Raw genomic sequence first — 26158 nt, 5'->3', positions numbered from 1 at the left:
TTCAATTTAATGATTTCATCTTTTTCATTTTCACATTTGTCTTCATCAGCAAATAAATATACAGTAAGAGAGCTGGACCTGCTGTGCATGAAAAAACGCTACATTTTGCTTAGCCATGCAAGCATTTCCATCAATGGATGGGGTAAAAAAAAAACCAAAAAACAAAGAACAATTAAAAAAAGAAAAAAGAACAATATATTGCGACCGTATGTATTGGATTTTTACAATGGGGGGCGTCCATGATCTATGATGATAAGGCCAGCTCAGCCCATGCCAAGGGAGACTCCTTGAGATCAGTTTCTATTCCATTCTCAAGCATGGTGGTCAGAGACTGCATGGATGGCCGCTCCGGGTGGTCGGATTGGAAGCAGAGGTTCGCCACCTCACATATTACTTTGAGATCATCGTACCTGAAATATCTCAGCTCTGGGTCCACCAGATAGGAGATCACTTCTGGCAGCTCGAGATACTCCTTAGCCTGCAAGCAAGAGGAGAGACAGACAAGAAACCTAAGCTTCAATGGATGTAGCACATCATTTTGTCAAAGCTCATTTGAAGGAGAGCTGAAACATTCACACTTTCTTGATCATGAGCTTTGCAAAGCCCCACATGAGGCAATTCTGCCAACCTGGCATATGTGGGACAACCCAGCTGTGCATCATGTGGGCCCCACTGTATATAATGGCCAGGCATAAAAATTCATGCCTGTCATTTCATCATCAAGTGTGCTAGAAAAAAAAAAATTCATCATCAGGTGTGCACATGTCAAAAACAGGACTTTCTTTTAACACCAATGGTCCACACCCAATTTATCCCGTCTGATTGGTGGGTCAGATTGATCCATGGGCCAGGTCATCTACATTGTAGGACCCACCTTATGCGTGGTTCAGATTTCTCGCATTTGCCAGTGGGGCTTTGGAGAGAGAGAGGTCACATGCATACCAATCCAGACTGTTAAAATTGTGAGGCCCATTGAGGATGGAGCATAACCAAAAATGTGTGTGTGTGTGTGTGTGTGTGTGTGTGTGAGAGAGAGAGAGAGAGAGAGAGATGTCCAAACGTGCATTGCATGCAAACCAATCCAGACTGCTCAAATTGTAGGATGACAGTGTCCAAATGTGCATTACATGCAAACCTATCCAGACTGTCCAAATTGCAGGGCCCATTGAAGATGGAGCACAACCGAAAATCAAACCAACATATGGAAGTATCTCTAATGTCCGTACCAATCTGGTGGATATTTACAAAGAAAATGATCATCTGATGCTTAAGATTGTCTGATCAGTGTGATTTTCGAGCTAACATCCATCAACAATGAGACCCGACAAGTGACTGGCATTCATTTTTTAAAGGCAAAGGAGAATTATTATTATTATTTTTTTAAATGATAATTCAGAGGAACTGTTTTCTTACCCAATCAAGCAAGCAACCTCCATCTTTACAATACGGGGGTCGCCCGCTGACTATTTCTAGTAAGAGTACTCCGAATGCGAACATGTTGCCTTGCACATCCAAATGACGTCTCTCTAGCGAACCTGGGAAACCATTACAAGAGCCACCGTTGCCCATCGAACCGGAGTTCTTTTCTGATTTTCCAAGCACCGTTTTCCATCTTTCAAAATCGACCAGCTACACGAGGAGAGATGGTTGAGTAATGTCTCAAAAGAGAACTTACATATGATGTGTTAAAGACTAGAGGAATTATACAATCCTTGGCAGGAAGATACATATAGGATCTCCAGCATTTGAGTTCAAGTTAATGTGGCCCATTGTTTCATAATCCAAGCTGTTTATCAGATGGGCCCTACTGTGGATGGACCCCATTGACACAGAAAAAACCCTCCCATATTTGGAGATCCAAGAGACAATTTCTGGTCCTCCTCCATTGAATTTGAGCTGTTACTGCATTTTCTTCTTAACTGTCCTTCTGCAATTCACTGATTGGGTTAGAATTGTCCATATGAGATGGACGCTGCAGTGGATGGACCTTTGACACACACACACACACACAACCCTCCCAGATTTGGAGATCCAAGATATAGAATTTCTGGACTTCTCCATTGAATTTGAGCCATTACTGTATTTTCTTCTTAATTGTCCTTCTGCTGTTCACTACTTGGGTTAGAATTGCCCATGTTGGGAGATTTTTGGGGCAGCGGCAACATGTTGGTACCATCAGATTAATAATGGTCAGGAATGGATCACTTAACGATGGGCACCACTTGCACAGTCTCAAGGCCCAATGGCACAGCACATCCTTGAGCTGGAGGGAACCAAAAAAAGCTCCCATGGGCACTAAGGGAATCTGGACTTGCATCTTTCAGACAATGTTCTTAATATTTTTGTCATGAAAATTAAGGGCGACTAGAATAATATTCCATGAGGTACAATCTGACACTCAATTTTCTTCTCTTTATGAGACGTCATACCATCAGATTAATAATGGTCAGGAATGGATCACTTAACCATGGGCACCACTTGCAGTCTCAAGGCCCAATGGCACAGCACATCCTTGAGCTGGAGGGAACCAAAAAAAGCTCCCATGGGCACTAAGGGAATCTGGACTTTCATCTTTCAGACAATGTTCTTAATATTTTTGTCATGAAAATTAAGGGCGACTAGAATAATATTCCATGAGGTACAATCTGACACTCAATTTTCTTCTCTTTATGAGACGTCACTAGATTTTCCTTCAGGAAATCATCTGGTGGGAAAATCACCAGAAGCATGTTGTCATTTTCATAGATATGGTCTGTAATATGGTAGTCCAATTCTACAAAGAGTTTTTGAATGAGGAAGGGTGGAAGAGGCCAATTTTGGATAATTTGCCATTCAAAAGTTTCTTAAGGGTGGAAGTGGACTTGCTTGAGAAGGAATTTTCTGAAGATGAGGTCAAGAAAGTTGTGGATTCTTTAGAAAGGGATAAAACGCTGGGGCTGGATGGATTACCATTAGCATTCTTCCAGATTTTTTGGCAAAATGTGGAAGGGGACATGATGAATTTCATGAAGGAGTTTTACAATAGGGGGAGGCTGTCTAAGGAAATAGGGGCCTCCTTCATTGCTTTAATTCCTAAAGTTACAGGACCAGAAAACTTGAAAGATTATAGGCCCATCAGTTTGATTGGGAATATTTATAAAATCCTCGTGAAGGTGTTAACGACTAGACTCCAAGGGATTCTAGTGGGTATAATCTCCACGTTCCAAGATGCTTTTGTGGAAGGGCAACAAATTCTGAACAGCATTCTAACCGCTCGTGAATGTATAGACTCTAGATATAAGAAAAGGCTGAGAAGCACCATTTGCAAACTGGACATAGGGAAGGCTTACGATCACAATGATTAGGCCTCTTGGGTTATATGCTTGACAGAATCGAATGTGGGGTGAAGTGAATGGGTTGGTTGAAGGAGTGCATTAGCTGAGCTCTGCAAGATTCTCGACATTGGTTAATGGATCGCCGAAAGGATTTTTCTAAAGCTTGAGAGGTTGGTCTTTTCCGCAGCTTTTGTATTGATAGATTGAGTTTCCCTATTTCTCATCTTCAATTTGTGATGAGATGCTTTTGTTTTGCAACACCGATAAGGTTATGGGCCTTATGGTGGAAATTTTGAGAATGATTATTTGATGCTTTAAAGCCATTTCAGGGTTGAAGGTGAATATCGATAAAAGTGTAATGTTGGGTGTTTGTATCAATAAAAGTGTAGGAGGATCTATTGAGGTTGGCTAATGTGTTTTGTTGTGAGGTGGGATCATTTCCTTCTTCATACCTTGGGTTGCCGCTTTATGCACGTAAGCCGGCAAAACACCCATGGGATGTAGTAGTGGAAGGGATTGAAAGGAAATCAACAGTGGAAATGCATGTAACTCTTACTTAAGGATCATATAACTCTTATTAAAGCAGCATTGTTAAATTAGTCTATCTACTTTACTCCACTCTTTCAATGTCTGAAGTTGGTGGTAGTGACGCTGGATAGATTGAGATGTGATTTTTTTGTGGCAGGATTCAGAGGGTACATCCAAGTTCCATTTGTTAAGTTTGGGAAAGGTGTGTAAGCCTTATGATGAGGGATGGGCAGGAATTAAGGATCTGGAGGAGATGAATAGGGTGTTGTTGGAGAAGTGGTTGTGGAGGTTCAGGACGGAGGAAGATGCATTATGGAAGGGCACAATTGCTAGCAAATACGGATGTGGTGCGGGAGAGTGGTGCATTAGGGAATCACCCATGTATAGAGCCTCGGCAATTTGCAAAGGGATTCTTTCAGTAAAGTCAAAATTTGTTGGAGTTGGTTTGGTTCTTGAGGATCAGGGGAGGTTTGGTTTTGGGAGGCCATTTGGATCCAGGAGGTGGCATTGCAATCCCTGTTCCCAAAAATTGCTCAACTGTCTTCGGCCCACGATATTTTGGTAGCACGATACTCTTCGGTGTGTGGCAATTCTGGGGTGTGGGGCCCTCCTTGCCAGTTGCTCCTTTCAGATGAAGAGGTGATAGAGTTGGCCTCGCTTCTTAAACCGCATTCATCTTTGTCACCCGGAATGTGGAGAGGACTGGATGATATGATGAAAGGAGAAGTCCAGGAGGTTCTCAGTTAAGTCTTTCTACAATATGCTTCACAAGACAGGGTTGCGTGGCAATTCTCGGGTGTGGGGCCCTCCTTGCCAGTTGCTCCTTTCAGATGAAGAGGTGATAGAGTTGGCCTCGCTTCTTAAACCGCATTCATCTTTGTCACCTGGAATGTGGAGAGGACTGGATGATATGATGAAAGGAGAAGTCCAGGAGGTTCTCAGTTAAGTCTTTCTACAATATACTTCACAAGACAGGGTCGGCTGGAGTATTCAAGGAAACTAGGCATGTGTTGTCCTATGGTGCTCTTCAGAAGATTGCAGCTTCTGGTTGGCTGGTTAGTAGGGAAAGGGTGTGGACTGTGGATAACATCCAGAAATTGGAGATGGTGTTATCTAATGTTTGTTTATCGTGTTGCAAATTATGAATTAGTCAACCAGCTCTTCTTCCATTGCCTGTTTTCTTCCGAGGCGTAGAATAGATTCTTATCCAAATTTAATGCCTGTTGGGTCATGCCAAGTTCAGTTGGTAAATTTCTGATTGGTTGGCACTGTGTGGAGATAGGAAAGGAGGAAAGAGCATTGTAGCGGTTGCGTTTGTTGGCAGACCTTTGAGCAATTTGGGAGGAGAGGAATGGGAGGTGCTTCTATTATGTTAGCTATGATACTAAATGGGTGATAGTAAGGGTGATGGGTTTTGTTGTTTAATGTAGTTCGTGTAACGACAGGGAGGATGAGAGTAATTTCTTTTTGTAATTTTTGGGGGATTTTTGTTACCTTTCAAAAAAAAATATAAAAAACTTTCATACTTTGGCAGGATCTGATGGATGATACACAAATACTAAGAAATTGCATACATGGCATGTGGGTAATTTAGTTGTCCAAATTACGGGAAATAGTTTGGCATTTTCATAAACCAAAAATACTATTATTTGGTTATCTAATCGTCAGATTGCTGGACATTTACTGGACGGTTCAAAATGAAAAATATCCAATGGTTTTATTTCAAAAGACAAGTATCCACAACTCAGAGGTTAGGATCATTCATCCAATCTGATTTTTAGACTTTTATCTTACCAACAGTGTTCCAAAATTTAGTCGGTTTAATTTGTGTTAATATTTTACCACATGGGCCATTTGCAAGTGCCAAGCATCAAGCGTCATACGCAGCCAGAGTATCAAATTACACCTCTTTATTGTTATTTTTGGTCAACACAGAAATGGTACTAGTGGGGCCCACCTTTCAGTAACCCAAGCCATTGGTCTGGAGACCCTATCAAAGGATGGGTTGAGCCTTAACATCTGCCTCATCAGATGATCCTATCAATTCAAAGGATGTGAATGACAACCACCCCACACACCATATGAATGACTCTGACTAATGAATGGTGGGCTTCACATGTACTGTTTATCAGGCCAAAGCAAACACTCGATCAATCCTGGTATAATTCCTTGATTGCCATACATAGAATATGTGAAACCAGTGTATTGAGTTGCCTATTAGAGGGGTTTGGTTTCGACATACCTTGGGAGAAAAATCTTCAGTAAGATATATAGAATTCGAACTCAACTCGGATACTGTGAACGGGGGCTGAAGCTCTGTATGAAGGTACTTCAGGCCACGAGCAATGCCCACGATGATTTTCATGCGCCTGATCCAGGATAGGTTACATCCCTCGCCATCTGCAGTTATTAAATGCACTTAGCATCACACTCACAAGCCATTGTAAGTACATATTTCAAAATCAGTATGGAAAGGTAAAGACTTACAGTGAAGGTGCTCATACAGTGTCCCGTTTGATGCATACTCAAACACCAACATCCTTGAAAATGGGTTGCTCTCTTTGCAGTAGCCCAGTAGTTTGGCCGTGTTATCGTGATTTAGTCTAGCTAAATCTGCAACCTGTAGATACAATCAATCAATGGATATGTCATAGGAGTGCTCTCTTTGTATCTTTTCTGATTAAATCCCATGCTTCTAAAGTGCCTTCTTTTACCAATGTCACAAGTCTACAATATATTGCTGCTACTCACAAGAGTACCAGTTCAAATCCTATTCTGTGAGATCTGGGCTGTTCATCATGTGGGCCAGACCGTGTACGTGCTATTGCAAATAGGACAGGTCATCAGGTGCTCCATGGTCAACATACAAGCATGAGAAACCAACTGTCTTGACTGGCTTGATATTAGGACACAGACATACATGATGGGCCCACCTCATGAATGGATAGGATCTCACGAACATGCCAAATTGGCACCCATGGGGTGAGCGGCCCCACTCTTGGCACCCATGGGGTGAGTTGTCCTACTATTGCCAGTAGCCATCACATGTCTATATTGTCTGGAATTAAATAATTTTTTTACAATGTTCAGGATATAGTTGCGAAGCATAAAGTGAAGCAGCAACAGATTTGGGTGCAGGAGCAGGGAAGCATCTGTTTCAAACTGTAAACAAGTATAAATAGGTAGGAAGTGGGAGCACAAGTGGGAATCCAATGCGTGATTGGACGCAGGATCGGCACCTAAGGCTCCTGCAACTAAGGATTTCAAGAACTAGGCGAGTCACACCAGCTTCACCGCGCTGACTTGGTTTGGCAAGACACCAAACACAGAGTCCAAATTCCAACTTTATAGGAAGTAAAAAGACTATTTACTGATTTATGTTTTTAGCCAGAGGAATTTTTTTCATTGACAAGAACGAATCAAACCCAAAAACCAAAGTACCACTTCCAATTCAAGTCAAGTACTCAAACACTACATGCAATTGCAAGTTACCTCACTCTGAAAATAAAGCTCAAGATAGCCCGTCCAATGATCTTCCGAGATGCATAGAGATATCACAGCAATTTCAGGTCCGTCTTTCATGGTGCCTTTGTACACTAGACTATCCGGGGATGAGCCAATGATATTGCTGAAATCCTCGCAGGCCACCTCGAGCTCCTGCCGACTTATCCTTACCACATCCTTTAGCATCTCAGAATCTATTTACAGAAAGGCATTGCATCAGAACCAATCATGAACACCCCCACAAGAGGCCAGATATGCCAACATGGCACTTGTGTGGTGAGATACAAGACATGCACCAAGAACTCCGCCGTGAGCATGGCATGGTCCAAAAATCTGGCTAGTCCACTCATCAGGCAGGCCACAGCATTGAGTGTGAACTCTTCACAATTTTTTTTTTTGAAAACTGTCCACTGCCTTTATAAGTGTTTCCCTACCTGACAGTCTAAAAGCTTGATCAATGTGCCAGGTTATATATATGGTGGGGATCAGATCATGCATGGATTGGATGTCCCACGTGCATGCCATGGCCCACATGTAGAGAGGTGCATATGGGCTTAGAAAAGCCCCAAGCATCACATCTACAGATAGAAAGACAACAAAGAATCATGTTAGCTAACTACCAATATATATCGTCATCTCCTTCCCATTTGACGTTTTCTTCCAAGGGATTATGACGGAAGATTTTGTTTTGCATCTTTTAACAGCCCTAAGAATACAATATACTAGAAGGAGGCCAACTATAGTTCCTGTTACAATTTCCAGGGCAAGCAGCCATGCAGGTTTTGATGTCGCCTGGCCTGTAGGTTTATCTGCGGTGCGGCTTTTCTCTGGTTTGGATGGTGGGTGGCTTTTCACAGGTGTAGTACCACCTGCAAAATAGGATTCTTGGGAGCGCTTGTCAAGGTTCAGGAGCAAGAAATATTGAACATCTATAAACCATACTACTATAAAAAGAAAAGAAAGACGAAATACAAGGTTGCTGTTACAAAATCCATTTTAATGCCCCATGATGCTACGCTATTTCATGACCAATATGCCAGGCTTGTTTGCAGGCGATGGCTCAAAACCAATCAGATTGGATGTATAAGAATCCATTTTGTCTGCGTGAAATGGAACAAAATGGACCAGGGAAGGTGCCACTTTTTTACATATTTCCACTTCATTCCTGAGTCCTGACATTTACAATTGAATTTTTTTTCAAGATTTCATAAAAAAAATTAAAGAAAAAAAAACTGGGATTCAGCCCCATCAAAAACAAACCCGCATGAAGCAAGCATTTTAGTGAAAAGAACCATGATCATCATTGTTGTAATGACCATTATAGCAGTCCCAGCTATTTGGGGCTAGGTACTACATAAATTCTCTCAAGGCAGGATATCTGACGCAGGACAGCCCTAATTATGATGCATGCTCATGGAGATAATTAAACAGCGGAAATAAAAGGAATAAATGATCTAAAATTCTAACAGTAATCATCATAACTGAGAAAATCATAAAGGAAACATGCAATGGAGCGGGCCATCACTACAACCATGGAGTATGGAATTCAATTACTACTTAGGTTGGATCCGGCGAGGGATGAGACCTCCCGATCTTGCATGGTCACACCCAATCGATCAATGAAGATCACTAGTCCGAAGAACCAAGAAGTTTCTCGGATTAGGGATTTGAGAATTTGGGGATTTAGGGTTTAGATCGGTTCTCAAGATTTTGATCGAAGAGGAATTAGCCAAAACAAAAAAATAGAAGAAAGAAAGTTATTACCTTGAGGAAGTTGGAGGGGCACAAGAAGAAATTAGAAGAAGAAGATCAAGGGGAGAGAAGAAGCACCATTAGAGAGAAGAGAGGAAGGAGGCAACCAAAGGGTTTGCTTTTCATTCATCAATAGTTGAAATTCGTGTTTAGGGCTTTACCCCACTTAAATAAGCACATAAAGACATAAAATTACTAAAATACCCCTAGGATAAGCAAATAAAGATATAAGATTACTAAAAGACCGCTAACTAAGTCAAAAAACGTGCAAATAACATAAGTATGGGAAAGTTTGGGCGCTCGGTCCTCTTTCTCCAATCTTCCTTCACATGTGTCTTCCCTAAGTGGGGTCTTCTATATGTCCAATCACATGTGAAAGGTCTTCAGCTCCTCAATATTCGCCTATCCACAAGGACGGCACTTGTGGTTGGCGCTTTCTTCGTTGGTACACCTTGAATGCACCTGTGTCCGCATCAATTCCCCTCGGGTGAGAAAAACTCGACCCCGACGAGTTGAAACTTTTGTAGCGCTCAAGTAGATCTGGATCAATACCCTGCAATGCGTCGCCCAACAACCACGTAGATTCAGACGATGGTTTGTTCTTCTACTTAACAAGATACCTTTGGAAACCCCCATCTCTCGTGGATACTATCTCGTCATCCAAGATTTCCTGAATTGCTTCTTTATGGGTAATGGGTGGAGGAGGGGGTGGAAGGGGTTGGGTAGCAAACTCAGAAAAAGGCCATGAAAGGGATGATGTATCAACAATGGGAGTATGGGCACGGACTAGATCTTCCACATTAAAAGTTGGATTAATGCTCATTTCAGGTGGAAGGTCAACCCGATACGCGTTGGACCCAACCTTTTGTAATATCTTGAATGGTCCAGCACTACGCGCTTGTAATTTCTTTGCAGATCCTTGAGAGAATCGCTCTGGCCTTATTCGCACCATTACATAGTCGCCTTCTTGAAATTCTTGCACTCTACGATGAGAATCAGCTGAAACTTTATAATCATCATTGCTCTTATTTAACCGCTGTCTAATATGTGTATGCAAATCATGAATATGGCGTGCGAATGCATCGGCTGACTCAGAATTGGGTAACAGACATAGGTAAGAGATCTATGGGCATTCTAGGTTTATAACCACTTACAATTTCAAAAGGACTCAACCCTGTAGATCTATTAACTCTGACCCATGATAAGCAAGTTCGGCAGTTGGTAAAATTAGGTCCCAAGTCTTAACATGTTCACCCACTAGACAACGTAGAAGATTTCCAAGGCTACGGTTTACCACTTCAGTTTGACCATCTGTTTGTGGGTGGTAAGCAGTAGAAAATTGCAAACGAGTTCCTATAATGTGCCACAGTGTCTTCCAAAAATAGCTAGTAAATCGAACATCACGATCAGACACTATGGTTTTAGGTAACCCATGGAGACGCACCACACCATCAAAAAAGATACGAGCAACATGAGACGCATCTGACGTCTTCGAACATGGGAGGAAATGCGCCATTTTAGAAAAACGGTCCACAACGACAAAAACGGAATCGTGCTTTTTTATAGTCTTGGGAAGCCCGAGCACGAAGTCCATACTAATGTCCTGCCACGGAGCATGTGGCACTGGCAATGGCGTGTACAACCCAGTATTTTGCTTTCTTTGCTTTGCCAGCTGACATGTTCGACACTGCCCTAAAACTTTGGCTACGTCGCGCTTGAGGCTTGGCCAATAGAAACGATCTTCCACGAGGGCAATGGTCTTATCACGACCAAAATGGCCAGCTATCCCTCCTGAATGAAGCTCCCAGATGAGGAATTCACGAAAGGACATACGGGGAATACAAAGTCTGTCTCCCTTGAAAAGAAAGCCATCTTTAAGAACATATTCACCTATAATATGCTGGTCACTAGAGAATGACGCGTAAGTACCCCCAAAATCAGGACATATGGGGTATTCATCTTTCAGTTGCTCAAATCCGACTACCTCTACACTCAAGGAGTTGAGCAACGCCACTCTCCTACTAAGGGCATCCGCTGGTTTGTTTTCAACCCCGGCCTTGTGTTTCAAAACAAACGAATATTCCTGAAGAAACGCTACCCACTTGGCATGCCTTGGGTTGAGTTTCTTCTGAGAATGCAAATATCTCAAAGCCTCATGGTCAGAAAACAAAACGAATTCTTGCGGTAGGAGGTAGTGTCGCCAATGTCTCAGGGATTGCACTACCGCATAAAATTCTTTATCGTAAGTGGAGTATTTTTGTTTTGCCTCATTCAGTTTCTCACTAAAATAGGCCACTGGGTGTCCTTCTTGACTCAACACTCCACCTATACCGACACCAGACGCATCGCACGCTACTACAAAGACTTTAGAAAAGTCAGGTAGACGCATGACAGGAGCTTCCACCATCTTGCCCTTAATTTCTTTAAAAGCCTTGACGGCGGCTTTAGACCACACGAACTCTCCCTTTTTCATGCACTCGGTAATGGGAGCCATGATCGTGCTAAAACCCCTAATGAACCGACGATAAAAAGTTGCTAGGCCGTGAAAACTTCGCACCTCTTGAATGTTCCTTGGTTCTGGCCACTCAACTATGGCCCTGACTTTTTCAGGGTCTGCGCGCATCCCTTCAGATAACACTATAAATCCTAAGAACACAACTTGGCTAGACATGAATGCACATTTCTTAAGATTAGCGTACAACTTTTCCTTCCTAAGGACACTACAGACCTTCTTTAAATGTTCAAGGTGTGATTCCTTAGTGGTACTATAAATAAGAATATCGTCAAAGTACACCACTAGGAATTTTTCCATGAACGGCCTCAAAGCTTGGGTCATCACCCGCATGAAAGTACTGGGTGCGTTAGTCAAGCCGAAGGGCATGACCAACCACTCATACAACCCATCTTTCGTCTTAAACGCCGTCTTCCACTCATCTCCTGGGCGTATACGAATTTGGTGATATCCACTCTGGAGGTCTATCTTAGAGAATATAGTGGACCTGGCCATCATGTCAAGCATATCATCAAGTCTAGGTATAGGGAACCTATACTTGACAGTAATTTTGTTTATGGCACGGCTATCCACACACATGCGCCACGTGCCGTCTTTCTTTGGCGTCAACAATGCAGGCACGGCACACGGGCTCATACTCTCTTGGATGAAACCCTTTGCGAAGCTCATCAACTTGCTTCTTCAACTCTGCATGCGCTGCAGGGTTCATCCTGTAGTGAGGAAGGTTCGGTAGAGTAGACCCTGGGACAAGATCAATGGCATGCTGTATGTCCCTCATAGGTGGCAACTCATTCGGTAAGTCTTCAGGAAATACATCACTGTATTCCTTCAGGACCGAGGTCACCTCACAGAGCAACTCTGATGGAACCTCAAGTGTAATTTCTCTAGCCACAAGGGCATACACCATAGAATCCTCCTTAGCCTCTTTTTCAAACTCTCTTGCGCTGATTATATGTAAAGACTTAGGTTTGGATTTCCCCATTTCTCTAGGCTCACTTGCCTTCTCATCCTTCTTCTTCCCTAGTGTATTCTCAGGTGGCATGGGATTAAGTTTGATCTTTTTACCATTATACATAAAAGTACACGCATTCGAACGGCCAAAGATCGTGACATCATTATCGAATAGCCACGGTCTACCTAGGATAACATGTCCCACATCCATAGGTAAAACATCACACCACAGGGACTCTTTGTATGACCCAAACTCGATGGGGACTAGACATTGCTGGGTGACAGGTAGGGATGTCTTGTCAACCCAAGAAACTTTATACGGGTCTGGATGAGGTGTGGATTTCGGTTTTAAGCGATCTAAGGTGCTAGTGGAAATCACATTCTGACAACTTCCACTGTCCACTATCACCTTACAATTCTTTTCACCACACTTGGCAATAGTGTAGAAGATAGTGCTTCGACGCCAGTCAGCACTACTTCTAGACTGAGCTAACACACGCCTGACTACTGCAAGCGTTGCTTCTCCATCCACTTCTTCATCAGTAAGTCCTCCTTCAGGGTGATACTCTTCAACTTCATAATCACCCTGGTCATCTCCACCCTCGTGGGATTCGCCTATAACTAAGGCTCTCCCACGGCTCTTCGTAGGACACTGATTAGACATGTGGCCAAGGTTGCCACACTCATAGCACCTCACTTGGCTCATGTTACTAGGACCGGCACCAAGAACCCCTTTGCCCTTGTCCTCCCTAGGCTTAGGCGGAATGGTCGCCTGTGCCCTAGGTTGATTACCAATATTAGGTCTAGTTCCTTGGGAACTAGATCTAGCATTGGAGTCTCGGGACTCAAAACGACGAAAGACAGGAGCCTTCAGATACTGCTTTAACTCTTGCACGACTTGATATGCTTCATCTAAGTCCGTTAAGGGCCGAGTAATAAGCTCGCGCTGAAGATCCGCACAAAGGCCCGTCTTAAAACGCGAGAGCGTTACTAGAGGGTCTTCTCGGATATCACATCGCATCACATACTCTTCAAATTTAGCGATGTAGTCAGCGGTAGGCATTGACCCTTGGCGTAAGGATTGCCATTGGTCAAGGAGCTTCTGACGGTATGAGAGAGGAAGGTACTTCTCCTTCAACTTCTCTTTCATCTCATACCAATGTGTGATAGGGGCTCTACCAACTCTCTCTACCCTACGCTCTGTGTTCCAGAAGAGCTTGGCTTGACCCACAAGCTTCATCTTAGCAAACCGCATTTGATGGTTTTTCGACATGCCATACCACTCAAAGTAGTGGTCCATGTCAGCAACCCAGTCAAGGAATGCCTTGGGATCCAAGCGTCCATCAAAACTCGGGGCCTCAACTCTCACACTCTTCATCGCACGCTCATCTGGATCATAACGGTCTTGATGACCACATGTGGTTCGTGCCCCTCGCACCACACCACGACCGTTACCACGATCTCTATCCTCACTACCACCACGTGTGGCAGCACGTTCTTCAATGATTCCTTCCACTTGGGAGTGCGCATCTTCCCCTACAGCGGGGTTTTCCTTTTGGGACGCCTCTAGTTGCTCCACCTTAGTCATGGTGGTGGTAATTTGGTTCTCAAGGCGGGCAAACTCACGCCTTTGACCCGCTTCTAGGGCGGTTATCTTTTGTATCAATTGAGCAAGTTGCTCAGATAACTGCTCGTTATTCATGGTAGGTTGAAGTCCGAAACCTCTACCTCTTCTCGTGGGCATACAATGAAGACTTGAACCAAACTCTACCTAACTAGACTACTAGGTGTTATGACTTTCAAGATGAATGCGATGAATGCAAAACTACTATGAACTGACACAATTAAGTTGAAACAGGAAACAACTCAAATCTGAAAATTTTCCAGATTAGGAACTTTCTAAAATTGAAAAGTTTCTAAAATTGAAAACTTTCTAAACCTAGAACTTTCCTAAGTTAAACCTAAAAATCAAAACCCTAATTTGATAACTCGATCTAGACAAAAACCATGCAAGCCTAGGCTTTGATACCAAATTTGACGTAGGACAGCCCTAATTATGATGCATGCTCATGGAGATAATTAAACAGCGGAAATAAAAGGAATAAATGATCTAAAATTCTAACAATAATCATCATAACTGAGAAAATCATAAAGGAAACATGCAATGGAGCGGGCCATCACTACAACCATGGAGTATGGAATTCAATTACTACTTAGGTTGGATCCGGCGAGGGATGAGACCTCCCGATCTTGCATGGTCACACCCAATCGATCAATGAAGATCACTAGTCCGAAGAACCAAGAAGTTTCTCGGATTAGGGATTTGAGAATTTGGGGATTTAGGGTTTAGATCGGTTCTCAAGATTTTGATCGAAGAGGAATTAGCCAAAACAAAAAAATAGAAGAAAGAAAGTTATTACCTTGAGGAAGTTGGAGGGGCACAAGAAGAAATTAGAAGAAGAAGATCAAGGGGAGAGAAGAAGCACCATTAGAGAGAAGAGAGGAAGGAGGCAACCAAAGGGTTTTCTTTTCATTCATCAATAGTTGAAATTCGTATTTAGGGCTTTACCCCACTTAAATAAGCACATAAAGACATAAAATTACTAAAATACCCCTAGGATAAGCAAATAAAGATATAAGATTACTAAAAGACCGCTAACTAAGTCAAAAAACGTGCAAATAACATAAGTATGGGAAAGTTTGGGCGCTCGGTCCTCTTTCTCCAATCTTCCTTCACATGTGTCTTCCCTAAGTGGGGTCTTCTATATATCCAATCACATGTGAAAGGTCTTCAGCTCCTCAATATTCGCCTATCCACAAGGACGGCACTTGTGGTTGGCGCTTTCTTCGTTGGTACACCTTGAATGCACCTGTGTCCGCATCAATATCGGCTTGTGTACTTTGGCTATTAAAAGATATAAGATGGAAAAAAGGAACCACTTCAACACAAAGAGAAAGACCAACAAGTACAAAGAAAAAGAAGTGAACTCCCCATTCTAATGCAGAGGGAAGCATGTTTCATAAGAAAGGGGCACTCTCCAGTGGTACTGCTACCACTGTAAGCTTATTGTGGTACCGCGCAGATGTGGGCCCATTGATGTACTTCACCATCCAACCCATCTATCAGATGCGTCACCTCTAGAAACCCCAGTGCTATAAGTTGGGCCCGATCTAAAGCTAACATGGGTCACGGAAAAGGGTATGGACTGTGAGGGAATGCCCACCCTTGAGACACAAGGGCCCACTTGAGTCGCAAAATAGCCTGTATTTTGGCTTGACCCTTCATCTGGACTGGCTGAAGAGTCTGAGACTCTGAATAGCCTTGATCATATGCATAAACAACACAGTGGACCCCAAAAACTAATCAACAGTGTGTTTCCTCTCAGTAAGCTACCTGTGCTATGGCCCATCTGGGTTTTCAATCAGTCTGATCTTCGGTTTTGGAAGTTTTCTGTGGTAACACATCTTATGGAAAGGTTGGATTCTGTGAAGATATCACTGGATCCCACATCTGCCTGGTACCACCATAAGCCTACGGCGGTAGCAGTAGCACCGGATCACATCTTCATCGAAAAACAGTGTTGTAGATGCTGTACGGACCCATTTTCACTACTTGGAAGCCCAAAGGGAGGCCAGAATTGGGGGCATAGGCATAGTTTGCACCACCATATCCGGTTTCAATGATCATCTCACTTTTTTAAGGTACTTCTAAGAAGTAAACTAGCTATATCTGCACATTTTGTAAGAATTAACAGCTCCACAAATTACGGCCTAAACATACCAACCATTTTTATAAGAATCATGAAATGTATGTCACACATTAATCATTTTATGCCAATATGTTCCCTTTATTTATATGCATGAGACAGTTACAGTAAACACATATCTCTTATCTTGAAAGCTTTTCTATATCTTATTCCTTCTGTAAACAAAATATTTACAGTAACAAATCTCTTTCACTAGTAACTCATGCTTGTATCATGGTTAAAAGACTCAGAGAACCAGACCGCCTTGTTGGGTCTTGAATTGAGTTGAGGGCGACTCACATATAAAATCCAGGTCTGGACCGAGTCAACTCAGACAAGTCGCATCAGACTCATCGGAGCCTTAAAACCATAATTTGCATGGACTTGGGTTATCAAGCATGGATAGTTAAGACACATGAAACAATAGAAACCCATATTGCCATCTTTCAATCATGCCCAAAGATAACAGCACGAAGGAAATAGACAATCCTTGGCACAAAGTACCAGCGTTTCCACATGGCCAGCACTCCGAGCCCACCCCTCATAGAGCCAGACTGTTCATTCTTGGGAACCACTGTGGATGGGTGATGCTGCAAAAAACCTCTTGGATCACACAATTCTACCAAGGGACTGCGAATGGACAGTTAAGGAAATAGCAAAAGTAGTCCATACACAATGGACAGATGAGATTCACCAATCTGATGTCTGGGAATAATCGGTTAGTAGAATTTTGGTCCATCGACCACCAAAATGTGACCATCAGATTGTGTCTGATCACTGAGGGTGGGCCCCAACCATAAAAAATGATGAATTGGATGGAAAAAACTGGCAAATGGGGCCAAACCTGGCATAATGCCTCACATATAGACAAGTGATGTACAATAAGTGCGAATCTTAGCACAAGATACTAAGGTACAGAGTTTAGATGGGGGCAGCGTCCCACACATACAGGACTCTGAAATACTGGCAAGTCTATAATGATATATTGCCATTCCAAAAAACAAGTCACAGCATCAATACAAGCAGTCAAGCACAGAAATACATCAGACCCAAGTCACATCATCAATGTACTATGTGTAACATGCTAATGTTATGTCGCTACTCGTGAAAATACAATAAAGAGGGTATGACTATGAGACTGAATTCTCTATTCAGCACAAACAAAGGGTTGTTAATAGAATCCGAACAAGTAAGGCCCATGGTCTGCTGGGCTAGAGTCCAGAAAGTCGACCTGAAGGGCCCCAACTGAATCTCTGGCCTCCTCTCCATAGAATGTAGATCACTGCTACACTTTTCCCTAACCATCTATATTAAGGGAAATGATTAAAGGGCCACATGACTCTCCCATCGAAAAAGAAATATATTTTGTAAGGCCAACCAGATCAACGGTCCAAATCACCACAGTATGGGCCCTATTTGTGCAGAACCCATGCACAATAGGGAACTGATCTTGTTCGAAATAGAGTCTTCCTCATAAAAGAAATATAATGATGTTAAAGTAAGGAAAAAGGTCGTTCATGTTTCTTCATGATTGGAGTGTCTACATTTCTTCATTCAACGCATGCATCTAAGTCCTTTTCGAAAAAGAAAAAGAACAAAAAAAAAAAAAAGAAAAGGGAATGCTGTGGGAAGGGTTTACAGGATACACACCACATCGCTGAGTATTAGAATGCTGCAAATTGGAGTCTCTATCTTGAAAGCAGTTCCCCTGAAAGCTTGATCTACAAACAGTAATGAATTGCAAGCCTCACTAAAAGTCTAGAACAGAAGTAGATACAAAAAGTTTTCTTAGGGCCACATGCCATCCAATCATGTTGACTCCCAAGCAGTGCATCAGGTGGGTCACATATGTACAAAAACAATGGAGAGAACATATAACCCACTTGGTGAGTGGAATGATTAGGGTCAATTCATCTACATGGTGGGCCCTACCTGATGCACTACCTTGTGTAGATGTATGGCTTACTGCCTTAGCACATCTGGCATAAGAAGAGTTCATATAGGAACCTTGGAAGATATTTCAAGCATGGGGGTATCTTTCCAACAAATGAGTTGTCCGAGAAATCCGCTATTCGTAACTGAAGTAACCGGCAGAGGCCAGTGGCATTTTTGTGAGGGGCATACCTGAAGAAGTGATCAACCAGATTAAGAAATCAATGGGAAAAGAAAATAAAGACAGTGGAACTTTCAAATTTTGAAAAACTAAAGTGTACTAAAATAACTTGAGGTTCGTTTATCCTAAACAAGTGAATGTACTGATGAAAAGCAGATTTTTACACATCTGCTGGCCCTAACTTTGAGAAAGGGCTATATGTGGATACAGCCAGTGGCGCTAATCTTAATTCAAGGAATGCATGATCTGGATTTGCCCAGCAGGTTAAAGACACAATATAAGAATATCAAACAATAAAGATCTGGCTCCACAAAATGATTGAAATATATCAATAGTAGAAATGATAACAATAATAAACAAAAGTGAGCAGCCAATCTCATATATGTGAGAGAAAGGTTGCCCACATGCACTTTGATGGTCATGCTAGTGCACATTGTCTATTTGTAGGGTGCAATTCAGGTGGGTTGAGCCTGACCTGACCCTAACAGGACCCAACCTGACCCAAATTCCAACCTGAATTCCTTTCTACTTAACCCTATACCAACCCAACCCAACCCAAATACATGTGATAATTCCCAACCAGACCTGAATTCGCTCAACCTGAACCCCAAGCCAATTCAAATCAGGTTGGAGTTTCCAAACCTAACCCAACCCGATGACCCTGACAACAGGACCTAAGCACGGGTTGGGTTAGTCAGGTCCAGGTCAACCCAAACCCAAGTTGCAGCTCTATCAATGAGGTCCAATCTAAGTGTCCGTAGGTATCTTTTTTCTTCACACACTAGCGTGCGATTAGTGTTTTCCATTATGATAATCAATCGTAATAAGTTAATAACAGAAAACTCAGGTAACTGGTTTTCCATATTCTAAAATGGGTCAACCTAAACCTTCTTAAATTGAAGAGGTCTATTGATCCTTGCTATCATAGTCATGACAAACTAAATGATTTTCCAGCATATCCACTATCTCGGAATTCAGATGCTGCATCAGGCAGCTATTGCCAAGGTTTTAAAACCTGCCAAAGCCGACCAAACCAGTTAAGTTGGAGAATAATCCTGAATCAAACCATCAAAAAATTCATGTTTTTGGACGAGACATTGTGCAACTCGTTCAATTTTGGCTGTAATGGTTTCAGCTCACAGACAAGTCCCACAAAAAAAAAAAAAAAAAAATGGAGTTTGAAAACCTTGAACCCTTAACATTGTCACATATAATGTAAAGCAACAACAAAGAAGCTGCATGAAAGGGTATGAAAATTTTTAGAACTCTAACATGCCTGGAACATGTTCAACACAGAGAGTAAGAAGTCTAGAGAGTTGCACATTCTATGCAATTATATTTCTAGTACTTGCATAAACATAGAAACTGTGAAGACAGATTCCAACTAAAGCAACTGCTTTCATCTCCAGACTCCACTCACATTCAGTACACCCATTTGCAACTTCTGCAGGTATACAAACAATCTCTACCTCATCTGCAAATCCAATTTCCCTGTGTAAGTGACTCTAAAGCAACCAGTCACTAAGGGTGGCAATGAGCCAGCTCACCTGCCCAACCCAGCTTGGGGCCGGGTTTGGGCCTCACCTGCATGGCCTGATCAATTTTTGGGTCAGGCTTGGGCTCAAGTCATTTTAGCCCAGCCTGGTGTGACCCAACTTTATATACATGTGTTATATCCTACAAAAAATGCCATTCTAATCCTCTGGCAACCCATCCATCTTGAATTTAGACCATTGGTTCCATTCCTCTGAAAGGTTTATTTCTTTGTGCACATGTGGCCCACTTGATCAACAGATAGATTAGAAACATCCAAGTGGGAAATAGGGATTTATCAATTTTTGGCGGGTCAGGCTCGGGCACAACCATTTTTTTCTGGGCCAGGCTTGGGCTTGGGTCTTAAGTGTCAAGCCAAGCCCTGGCCTAGCCTGTCCTGGCCCAAACCCAGCCCATTGCCACACCTACTACTCACAAGAAAACACCTGTACATCATTCTCTTCCTACGCATTTTGGGCATCTAGAAAATGAAAACCACAAGCAGGACTCCATTTACTCATTTTCCCCAAAACTAAACAAGTCCTCGGGTAGCAATTTTTTTATTTTTTATTTTTTATGACAACAGGGTGTCCCCACCCCATTTTGAGGTGAGATTAATCCCTATGGATGCACGCAATCACTGGGAAATAGAGTCCATTGGGTAATCCAGGGGAGGAGAATCGAACTCGCGTTTGTGGGGGGGCAAACCCACGACGCTATCCATTTGCCCAAACCCCGTGCAGGTCTGCCCATTCATAAACCAACACTGATTCGGACGGAACATATCCAATTTTTGCCATCCACCACCAAAGCAAAAATGCCAAAACATACCCATAGTTGGAAAAGAATGATGCTCTATCTTCTGATTCCCAATGCGAATGATGCATGCAAATCCGTATAGACAAAAGCTAAATTAATTTCAATTGCTCCTAGCGCTTACAGAATGCGCCATCCTAAGTTTACAAAAGAACTTTACATGTTTAGGTACTAAAAAAAATTGCCAATTTGCTATACTGCTCCAACTTGTGGTGCCTCATTAAATGTCGATGTGGGTTACAAATCAAAAAAAAAAAAGTAGAGGTAGAATTTTACTACGTTGACCTTTCCTCTTCAGATCTACTTTCGACATTCAATTTCGAGGCCACCAGTTCAGTGAACTAATGCTTATATTTTTCAACACTTTCCAAATGTCCTTCTTGGAAACAGCCAGCAAATGGCTTCTATTTGGCTATCCTTATTACCCTTTTCATGGGGCTTAGCAGCCATCCATCTCTTCTACCATCTTGCCTAAATCAGGAAGCAAAGTCAATATCAGTCCTACAATGACTCAAATAGATCCCAAGAGCCTTCTTATGGGTTCTCTATGTCATCAAAGACCCCCCTTGCTTCTCATGTCTCACTAGGCTTGGGACTGTTGACACGATGTAAGAATTTTAAAACACAATTATCAAAAGAAGAAGAAGAAGAATTTTAAAAACAAAAATTCCAACTCTATTGGAAGAGTCTCACTCAAGATTTTCTAATGCTGCTGATAAAAAGGAAGGACACACACACACACACACACACACACAGATGCAGAAAGGCATAAATGTAGTTCTGATAAAACTTAGATTTTTCTGTGGTACCCATAAAACTACAAATGGAACGCTCTCCATGACATTAACTACAGTAAAGAAACAAATGAACATTCTACTTACATTCCGTGCATATCAGATCTGAAGTTTGCTGAGATGTTGCTGCTGCCAGGAAGAATCCCTTGAAGCTTATTCCTATCCAACCGGAGGTCCGCAAGTTTCATCAAATTACCAAGCTCAGGTGGGATGCTCCCAGTCAATTCGTTAGATTGAAGATTTCTGGAACAGGTAAGTGAAAGTCAGAGAAACCATTTATGAACAGAGATTCAAATCAAAGGGAAGAACTAAATAAGACTAGCAATCAAATTTTACCTACATTTTCATAACATTGGTCAAGTATCCAAGCTCGCGAGGAATGGGGCCAGAGAGTTGATTCATGCCCAAATCCAAGAGCTTGAGGCTTGCCAACTTTGCAATTTCTCTGGGTATTGGCCCAAGAAGATTATTTTTGTGTAGAACTCTGCATAAGTAGGCCTCATTATATGTAAGGCTCAGGAAACCAACTTCATTATTAAAATTTTAAATTAAAAAAATAAAAATAAAAATAAAAATAAGAAGAGAGAGAGAAGAAGAAAAGAAAAGTGAAGGGAAGTGGGAGAGGGCACACTGATAGAAAGCATACAATTGTTGCAAGTTAGTCAGGGAGCCAAGTTCGCGTGCAATGAATCCCTTCAAAAATGAACTGGAAAGATTTCTGCAAAACCCAAGTCCCAATATTCATAGTTATTTCCTCTACTGGACACAATAACAGCTTCCACATGGCTTCCTACCTATCTACCAGCATAGGTGAATGATCACACACAGTCAATTGTGTGATAACTTACGATATGCTTGAGCTGTGCAAAGCCACCGTGATGCTATTATGATGTGAATTTCTGTGGAGCCCAAGTGACTCCATATGCAATTTAAAATAATAATAATAATTTATTTTTTTTTAAAAAAAAAAAGACCAATAGATAGGTGGGTCCACCACAGATAGCATGTGACAAGCAAAATAACCATGATCGAATAATCATATCGGCACAAATAAGGACATGAAAAATGGAGGTAACAGTAAAAATGGTCACACCATCCACTTTGCCTGCTCTAATTTGAATGGATGTGATCATCTGAAGAGGATGATATCGGTGCAATGTGCGATCCACGGTGGATCCCTCCTGTCCTATCCAATGGTCAATGGTGACAGAGGTGGACCCACTTGGGCCTCACATATAAATTCACACCTTATAAGTTACAAAGACTTCATACTAGATCATGGTTCTATAATTATTCACACAGGCACAAAAATACAAACACACACAGGTGTATGTGCACACATACACACAAATACATCCAAGGTATGATACAATGCGGGACCTGCATTACCAGCATCTCCATATGGACCAGCATTGTGTAGAGGTTGGGCCCACCTTCCAGTAACCCAGACTGTTTCATGAAGTGAGCACCATGTATGGGTAATGGACCAAAAATCTTCTCTAGCATACAATTCCGACCATATGATCAAAGTACTTCTTCCCATTTCATATGAATGGCCAGTTATGTTTCTCACTTTAGTTGTCCATCTGCTACTCGGTAATTATCATATGGCTAGGCGCCTGAAATGCAGGTGTCTGTGTGGGTACATGGGGAGTGGGAAATGGGTGGAAATTGCAATATCATCTATTGATGCTAGAACCACAGGTTGTACGGGCTGGGTCACTGAAAAGTGCACTCCACCTGTGTCAAATGCCAACCTTTATGAAAATGCCAGTATTCCAGGTTGAGATTGTTTACTTCCCATGCATGTTTTTTTTTTTTCAAATGACAATTACATGTGTATTTGTGTTGTATAAGAGTATCTCCCCATTTCTATATCTAGTCAGACCTGTATTAAAAGAAGAGAGAGAGAGAGAGAGAGAGAGAGAGAGAGAGAGAGAGAGGTAAAGGATCAAGCATTCTTACAAAGTTAGGACATGATCTCGAGTTGGGGAGCAGTAAATGCCCGTCCAGTCACAAGGATCCTCATCGAAGGCATTCCAATTCGACAGCACTGAATGGGGATCGTCGTATATAGATTCCTTGAAGGCCACGAGTGCCGAAACTGCGAAACTCCAACAATCCAATGCATAGATCCATCACAAAGGAGATTCTTTTTTCTAAGAACTCAAATGCAAATCCAGTGTAAATTCTCCAACATAATTCGAAAAGGTTAAAACCCCATTCAACATATTGCTGAAGCAGAGATGACAAGATTCTTCAAAGATCGTGAATACCAAAGCTGTGAAAATCCCAACAACCCAGCTCATAAAATCCCAAACCAGTAAGTTTGGTAAGAGCTCATACACAAGTTTAATGTAGATCTCCACAATATTTAAAAAACAAAAATCCAAATTCCTATTAAATATAAACTGATGATCAAAAGCAAAACTACCCAGACTGCTAAAAAATGGCATCGATCACACTAAATTTCTTTTCTTTTCTTTTCTTTTTCTTTTTCCTCCCCCTCTTTTCTAAGAACTCACGCAGAAATCTAATGTAAATCTCCAAGAGATTTAAAGAAACAAAATCCAATTTCCATATAACCCATCAAAACAAAACACCCAATGAGTACTGAAAGTTCAAAATTCCCAACCACCAGCTTCGTAAATCCATCCCAAATGAACCTCTTTGCTAAGAACTCACACAGAAATCCAATGCAATTCTCCCAAAAAAAAAACCATTTCACTACAAGCCCTCAAAACAGAGATTACAAGACTCGTCAAACGTAATGGCTGCCAAAACAGCAAAAATCCCAACTACCCATTACGCAAAAAATCACCCCAAATGAGTTTCTTCACACTAAATTATAAAAACAAAACTGAAACACAAAGTACAAGATCCCATCCAATGTAAAAATTGAAACAGAAATTACAAGATTCATAAAAACCAAGATCTTTCTACCAGGAACACAACATTTATAAAATAAATTAAAAAAAAAAAAAAAAACTAGAATGAAGAGAAAATATATACCTTCACTGGGTGTAAATGAGTCGCAAGATAGAAACAGAAAAGTAGAAATGGCAGCAAGAAGCTGCAAGAGAGCAAGAGATCTCATGCTTTAAAAACCCAAGAAGGAATTGAAGAAGATGGAAAATGGGAAGGTGGGTTTCACTGAGGAAAGGGAAAAGAGTTCAAAAACATGGTTTTGAAACTAGCCATGAGAGAGACAGAGAGAGAGAGAGAGAGAGAGAGATTTTGAAAGAGGAGAGAGAAAAACAGAGAGAGAAGGAGAGGAATGTCTTGGCGTTTGGTGCTGAGGGAGTGATTTGGAAATTTCTGATATTTGTGAATTGTAAGTGGGTATTACTCTTTCCTTTCTCTTTTTGCATTTTGGGGGAGATGATTCGGTAGAGTCGCGTAAAACAAAATATAGTGCACAAACTCTCTACCATAATCATGTAAGGTGAAGATACTAATCTAGACCGTCCATCTACTGGGACAAGTCATGGAAGAGCTCTTATTTAAAAATAAAATGTTTTTCTCAATCAATGAGATTATTTTGACCATTATTCAATTTCATCTGTTCCATAGTTTTGAATTCCTGTTTTGAACGGCTAGGATTATATTAATAACTTAATATGTTAAAAAAATTTCATCCTGAATAGGACCCACTAGATAAACAGTCCAGATTAAAAGACCATTGTTCTAAGTTTACTGTAGAGAGGTGCGTATAGCATATTCTAGTTCTTACGAGTCTACCATATCTTCTCCCTGCATTAGGGGGAGTGATGGAGTGTAATGATGTGTCTTAAGAGAGGATGATTGATTAGTTGGGTTGGAAGATCAGAAATGAAGAGATATATCATACTCAGGCTGTTTATGATATTTGATACGCGGGCGCTCGGAAATTGTACAGCCTGCATGTATTAACTCAAGTTAAACCGACTAAAATTTGGAACTCATTGTTATTAAGTTACATTATTAAAATCAGATTGGTTGGACAATCTTGGAATCTGATCTGTGGACATAAGTTTGTCAAAATGGGACTGTTAGATCTTTTTCAATTTTAACCGTCCAATATATGTCCACTAATCCAATGGTCAGATAACAAAGAAACGTAATTTTGGGTTCACGATTCATCTGGGAGCCATAACTTTGAAGGTTTAAGTTGACTATTGCACGCCACGCATGCAATGCCTGGGTATCATCCGTCAAACTTCAAGAGTATCAATGTTTCTCTCACCTGGAACGGAGAAAGATCTCAGACCCGTCTTCCCACGTATGAGGCTCCTTGCCTTTGACTCACACGTGTAGACCAAGCACACGGATGTGGTGAATGCGCGCAAGATCCATACCGTTCATTAGTGCATGGCATGTGATGTGGATGTGGTGGATGTGGTGGATGAAACTTTTGGACAGCTGCTCGTAAGGTCTACCGTTTTGGGTTTACGAAAGAAATGGATGGTTAAGAAAGAGAGGGATTGTATGATACATGGCCAGCATCTTTACACAGTTTCCACGGTTGAGATGTGAATTGATCAGATACCGGAATCCAACCCGGGAACCAAAGATCTGGATGAATTTGGGCAGTCTGGATTTGAGGCCAATGCCAC

General features: G+C 41.7%; 1 protein-coding gene across 2 annotated transcripts; it reads right to left on the bottom strand.

Annotated features, from left to right (window-relative positions):
• On the bottom strand, positions 1-24806 carry LOC131224677 (probable LRR receptor-like serine/threonine-protein kinase At1g63430). Of its 2 annotated transcripts, none has more exons than XM_058219959.1 (13): positions 24576-24806; positions 23529-23667; positions 22210-22281; positions 21904-22047; positions 21651-21806; positions 18315-18431; positions 17958-18028; positions 7967-8230; positions 7335-7540; positions 6330-6462; positions 6085-6242; positions 1414-1629; positions 1-478 (listed from the first exon to the last, which is right to left on the bottom strand). In XM_058219959.1, exons 1-13 carry the CDS (start codon positions 24658-24660, stop codon positions 245-247), a joined length of 1995 nt encoding a protein of 664 aa, XP_058075942.1. In that variant the 5' UTR covers positions 24661-24806; the 3' UTR covers positions 1-244. The 2 variants fall into 2 exon arrangements, with proteins under 2 accessions (XP_058075942.1, XP_058075943.1); XM_058219960.1 differs by having other exon boundaries at positions 7967-8215; positions 24576-24805.
• Between the last annotated feature and the right edge of the window lie 1352 nt (positions 24807-26158).

The sequence above is a fragment of the Magnolia sinica genome, chromosome 14 (genome assembly GCF_029962835.1).
Source record: "Magnolia sinica isolate HGM2019 chromosome 14, MsV1, whole genome shotgun sequence".
NCBI classification, from domain to species: Eukaryota; Viridiplantae; Streptophyta; class Magnoliopsida; order Magnoliales; family Magnoliaceae; genus Magnolia; species Magnolia sinica.
Note: the sequence above shows the minus strand (reverse complement) of the source record. Positions and strands in the feature narration are given on the sequence as shown.

Excerpts from the sequence above, each read along its gene's own strand:
- LOC131224677 (XM_058219959.1), bottom strand. The coding sequence starts at position 24,660 with ATGAGATCTCTTGCTCTCTTGCAGCTTCTTGCTGCCATTTCTACTTTT. Across the intron at positions 22,048-22,209 it reads CTGACTAACTTGCAACAATT|AGTTCTACACAAAAATAATC; the intron begins GTATGCTTTCTA and ends CTACTTATGCAG. Across the intron at positions 6,463-7,334 it reads AGCTTTATTTTCAGAGTGAG|GTTGCAGATTTAGCTAGACT; the intron begins GTAACTTGCAAT and ends TTGTATCTACAG.